The sequence below is a fragment of the Alligator sinensis genome, unplaced genomic scaffold, assembly GCF_000455745.1.
Source record: "Alligator sinensis unplaced genomic scaffold, ASM45574v1 scaffold487_1, whole genome shotgun sequence".
Lineage (NCBI taxonomy): Eukaryota > Metazoa > Chordata > Crocodylia > Alligatoridae > Alligator > Alligator sinensis.
This window is the reverse complement of record NW_005842301.1, coordinates 818,820-823,991: the sequence shown is the minus strand read 5'-3', so window position 1 is coordinate 823,991 and position 5,172 is coordinate 818,820. Positions and strand designations below refer to the sequence as shown.

Sequence of the window (5,172 nt, the reverse complement as noted above, 5' to 3'; positions counted from 1 at the left end):
GGGGGGGGGGTGCGGTTTGCGAGGAGTGCAGCCTGCCTGGCCTGTCTTTATCACAAGGGCTCTGTGCGGTGTGGGTGCAGCTACCACAGTCGCACAGCACCAGGTGAAGCCCTGCACTGGAGCTGGCTGCCTTCCCCACAGGTCCTGGGGCTTCTCCAGGAGTGGAGGGAGCTCTACGTATACGGCAGGGGGTGGGGAAGGCAGCCAGCTCCAGCACAGGGTTTCACCCAGTGCCGCATGAGCACAGGAGCTGCAGGTGCACTGCGCGGAGCCCCCATGATAGAGGCAGGCCAGGTAGGTTGCACTCCTTGCCCTCAACTGCAGAGCTGTGTGCTGCTGGGTGCTAGTGCTTGTGCTGGGCATGAACGTCCCTGCCTGCTTCTGCTGCCAGTGGGGGCTGCACACCATGTGGAGGAGTGTGAGGGGGTGCCCTGACACCCCACTAGCCTCACACACCCACACCCTCCCCTCATACCCCCCCCCCACAATATACAAGAGTAAGAATTTAGAGTTATTATGCCAGGGATGGGCAAAATGCAGCCTGCGGGCCAGATGTGGCCCACCAGGCAATTTTATCTGGCTCGCAGGGCCCCTAAAAAATTTAGAAAATTAATATTTATCTGCCCTGGCTGCCTGTCATGTGGCCCTCAATGGCTTGCCAAAACTCAGTAAGTGGCCCTCCGCCCAAAGTAATTGCCCACCCCTGTATTATGCAATCCCCTCTATATACAGTAAGCAAACACACATCATGACAAAAAAATTTTAATGACAAATAAAATTAAAATATGTTATAGTAGGTGTTTGACTTTTAGTATACGATTTGTTTTTTCTCCGATTCTGGCAATGCTACCCTCCCAAAAGGAGTATTTCCAGGAGGCAAGGTGAGGGACTTCTGGTGGCAAAGGTCAGGGGTTAGGTAACAGGATTTCTGGTCCCAATATGGCAGCCATGGGGCAGGGCAACTGTCAAAGGGTGGGGCTACCCATGCGGCCCTCGACAGCTTACCAAAACTCATTAAGTGGCCTTCCAGTTGAAATAACTGCCTGCTCTAAATAATACATGCACCTTGTTTTGAGAAGGCAAACAGTCTAAAACCATAGAGGTAAAATCCTCTACAGCGCTGGCAAATCCTACAATGTCAATTCAGCAGCAGTTGTGAAAAGTAAGGTATGTAACACTGCAGCTCTGACCCCGAACAGTAACCTTTGCCCCTTTCCTCTGGGGACAGCAGCAAGAGCAGGGCAAACATCACAGCTGTCATTCATGTTTCAGCTTCAGTGCAAAAAGTCAGCTTCCTGTTTAAGACCTGCACCCCAATTTTGGAGGGCTAAGTTTGGCGGGAAAGGTGCATGCATGTATGATGCAAGTAAAGATTATACTAAATGACCAATGCTTTTACCAAAAGAAAAGTTGCTCAAGAAGACTGTAACTTGACCAACATTTGTTCTGCTTCTAAGACATTTCCCACAGCAAAAAAAATGTTGCACAACACAGTTGCAGTTTCTACAGATATCAAAAGACTAATCGCGAACTCTAATACTGTAAGTTAGATAACATGTGAACAATGCACTTCTACATTTTGCAATAGAATCCTGCTACTGACCTGTACTGTTTTCTCATCTACTTTTAAAGGTAATAATGAAGTTAAATTAGCTTGCTGACAAGACAAATCAGAAATAAAGCAGGCTATTTAAAAATAAATTACAATCTTGTATATTGATAATGGCTTTATATACATTGTATTTTAAAACATACCTTTTCTTTCTGCCTGAATTTCCTGCACATCTTCCTGGAGTTCTAGACTGGCTTTGCAGAAGGCATTACTAGTCTCATGATTCATCTGAGCTACCAGGAAAGGACATTTGGTGGCAGAATTCTGGCTCTTAACAGTAGGTGGATGGCCAGTGGGCAGCTGGGATCCACTAATATTTTGCTGAGCCATACCCGTGGCATTTCTGGCCTCTTTAAGATGGCGGGGAAACAGATGGAAGAGAAGAAAGAAGGGGAGAAGATTGTTTAAAGAACAAAAAAGCAAGATCTTACTATTGCTAAACAACACAGAATTTATTAATATTTTTATGCATAGTTCCCCATGCTTCTCAGCTTTGCTGGTTGCCACATGGGGCCAGGAGGGAATTTCCACTCTCCCCCACACCGCTGCTACATATGCCAAGTTTGTTTGTTGTTTTTTTTAAGTCTCAGAACATTGGGTGTTGGCTGTAGCCAAGGCTGAGAATTTTGACTGGGGTGCATCAATGCTCCTGCTGGGACTTACACTCAGAGGTTCCTAGCTAGAGGGTCCAGCCCTTTCCTCTTTGGGTCAGACCAACTGCTGTATTTGAGGGTCAAGGAAGGAATTTTACCTCATGGTCAGACTGGTATGCACTGCAGGGAGTTTTGTCTTCCTTTGTAGCAAAGAGTGTGGGCCTCTTTCTGGGATATCTTGAACATATTTTTAATGACCTTTGCAGCAGGAAGATGGTGGCTGCTGTGGTCCCCCACTTTGCCTGTGGCACATTTGGAACTTATTTTGGGTTCTGTATTAGGGCCGACTCTGCAGTTTTGCCAAGACATTAGAGAATGGATTTATATAGGATCGTCTAGACAGGGATGATCCTACCACAGGCATGGGGCTGGACTAGATGACACCAAGGTTTCTTCCAGTCCTACTTCTCCAATTCTATGATCCAAATGAAAATTGTTTGTAAACCACTGTCTCTTACACTATATAAAAAAAGTGCATGAAGCCTCAGTAATACTGGATGTAACTTGTTTCAAAATAAAATACTAAATTATTTTTTAAACAATGATGGATTGGTGCTCTGTAGAAGGGCATGGGTAGGGAAACAGGAAAGTTTTGAACAAAAACATATGATTTCTGGTTTTGATAGTATACAAGTTAATTATCTGTAAACAAAAATACACAGGGGAAGGGGGAAAGCCTTCCCCTGTCCATCTTTCCTTTCTCACAAAACCAGTTGGAATAAGGCAGTTTTGGAAACCAAGCAACCTCTCATGCTGCAGATCCAGGGCAGGCACCTTTGTCTCCCTCCACCTTGTACATATGAAGTCTTGCCCTTTCAGTCCAGACCCCTGTGTTGCAAGCAGCCTCAAGGAATACTTATAATTGCCACTTCCAATTCAAACTTAAGTTAATACCCAGAACCACAAGAACACAAGCAGGGGAAACAAAGCCAATGCCCCACTACTACAACAACAGGGAAAACCTACCCCCCCAACTCTATACACACTTACTCTCACTAGCTGGGATCATTTCCTTCACTTCTCGACAGCAAGCATCTGAAGTACTCACAGTACGGGAAGCAGACTTGGCCTCAACCTCCATCATTTTAGGGCAGTTTTGAGCATAAAAGAGCAGTGACTTTCCAGCTTTCTGTAAAAAGGCCTGTGATACCCTTGACAGAAATGGGCAGCGGCGAACAACAGTTTCCATTTTAAGGGTTTTTCTTTTTTAAAATCCTGTAGCAAGATGTAGAAGGGGTAAGCATTCAGTGTAGGAGCTAAATATTTGTTTTCCATATAAAACTGCATTCCAGATTTCTTCAATGTTAAATACAGCAAAATTGAGTTACAGGATAGCACAGGCAACACAAGCAAGTGCAGTACTATCTGTACTTGTCATACTAAACAGCCATATTAACTAAATCATGTACCATTATGAAAACATGCAATTTATCAGTAAGCTTCCAAAACAAACAAATCACAGCACAAACAAAGAGACTGCATTTTAAAGTGTTTTGTTAACATTTAAAGGAATTCAAAAAGAGATTTTCATGTTTCACAGAGTTTCTTGATCAAGGAAGGAGTAAGAACTTTGAGAACAAATCACATTGCAGAAACAACTACAACTTTTAGCCTTTTAAGCCCTTTAGTAATGAAACAACTGAAGCAGAAGTCTCAAGGACACAAACATCCAATGTGACTTGTCCTTCCCAAGAAAAGTGGCAAGAAGCAGTTTCAAACAGCGTACTCACGGAATTGCTGGACTGAGTCAAATTTCACGAGTAAAAGTCAGGATGACTGCAAAAGGAGGCTTCTGTCCACTGCAACTTAGCTGTAAAATGCCAAAGTGAACACTGGGTGTGTGGACTGACTTTCTTGCAGGTTTTTAGTCAGTACAAAGGGGTTGGGGGAGAGAGAGGAAATCAAAGCAAAACACTACCATAAAATGCCAAGAGCTGGAAGAAGGCTGCAGCAGTAACACCTCCCACCTCTACTTCCTTGTGATCCTTGGAACAAAGGTCCAGAATGGCTTCACCAGTTGAAGTTCAACTATTATGTTTCTGCCGTTCTTTTGCAACCAAAAAGAGGTTGGGAAACATGACCAGGAAACAATCCAGTATTGGGCAAGAGGCCTGGCCTTGACGGTTTAACAGGCGTCTCCCTACGTCAGGCTGCGTTGGCACCAGACCAAGGGGAGGAAGACAATACCAGGATGCCCGGCAGCTACGACCAAGACCCCCTCATTGCACGGGCTCGTTCTGCGCCTGCCCCCGGGGCACAGCGCTGCCTGAGCACGGACACCGGCCGGGCGGCCACATCCTGCTCCCGCGCCGACTCCCCACTGCCCAGCCCCCGCCCCAGGGACTTACCCCGGGCCCCTCCCGCAGCTCCATCGCCCCTCGGCCAAGGGACGGGGACGGGCGGAGGGAACGACCGCCCCGCGCTCAGCGAGAAAAGCAAAGCAGCTCGCAGGCTCCTTACCCCGACCCGCTCCAGCACAGCGGCAGCCCCAGGCCACAGTCCTCGCACGACCCGCGGAGCCGCCCAGACACCGAACTGCTTCTCAGCTCCAGCTGGCGCGCATGCGCGCTAGTCCGCCGCCTCCCCTTGGGCGCATGCGTCATGAGGCGCCTTGAGGAGGAAGACGCGGGTGGTGGTGTGGGCATGAGCGGCAGAGCAGGCCGACTGCCACAAGGGAGGTGATGTCGAGGAAGTAGTTCGCAACAGACCAGCCTCTGAAGCGGGAGGCTGAAAACACGAAGTCACCGAATTTGAGATTAGGAGGAAATGTTTCTTTCAGGTCACCTTGGCCTAGAGAAAGATGTCGGTTTGCCTTCCTCTGTAGCATGGGGCATGGCACTTTGTCCAGGGCAGTGGTTGTCAACTGGGGGTACTTAAAAGGGTAGTAGGGGAAGGTAGAACTCCGTG

General features: G+C 47.3%; 1 protein-coding gene across 3 annotated transcripts in view; it reads right to left on the bottom strand.

The window, feature by feature from the left end:
• Positions 1-4,853, bottom strand: part of ALAS1 (5'-aminolevulinate synthase 1) — a 19,616-nt gene extending 14,763 nt beyond the window's left edge. Inside the window, exons 1-4 of one of the 3 annotated variants that reach the window (XM_006028264.3) lie at positions 4,726-4,853; positions 3,996-4,075; positions 3,256-3,480; positions 1,756-1,962 (exon numbers count right to left, since the gene is read on the bottom strand). In XM_006028264.3, the coding sequence (XP_006028326.1) occupies positions 1,756-1,962; positions 3,256-3,454 (406 nt within the window). In that variant the 5' untranslated portion in view covers positions 3,455-3,480; positions 3,996-4,075; positions 4,726-4,853. The other 2 variants (XM_025209661.1, XM_006028265.3) reach the window with 2 other exon arrangements.
• Between the last annotated feature and the right edge of the window lie 319 nt (positions 4,854-5,172).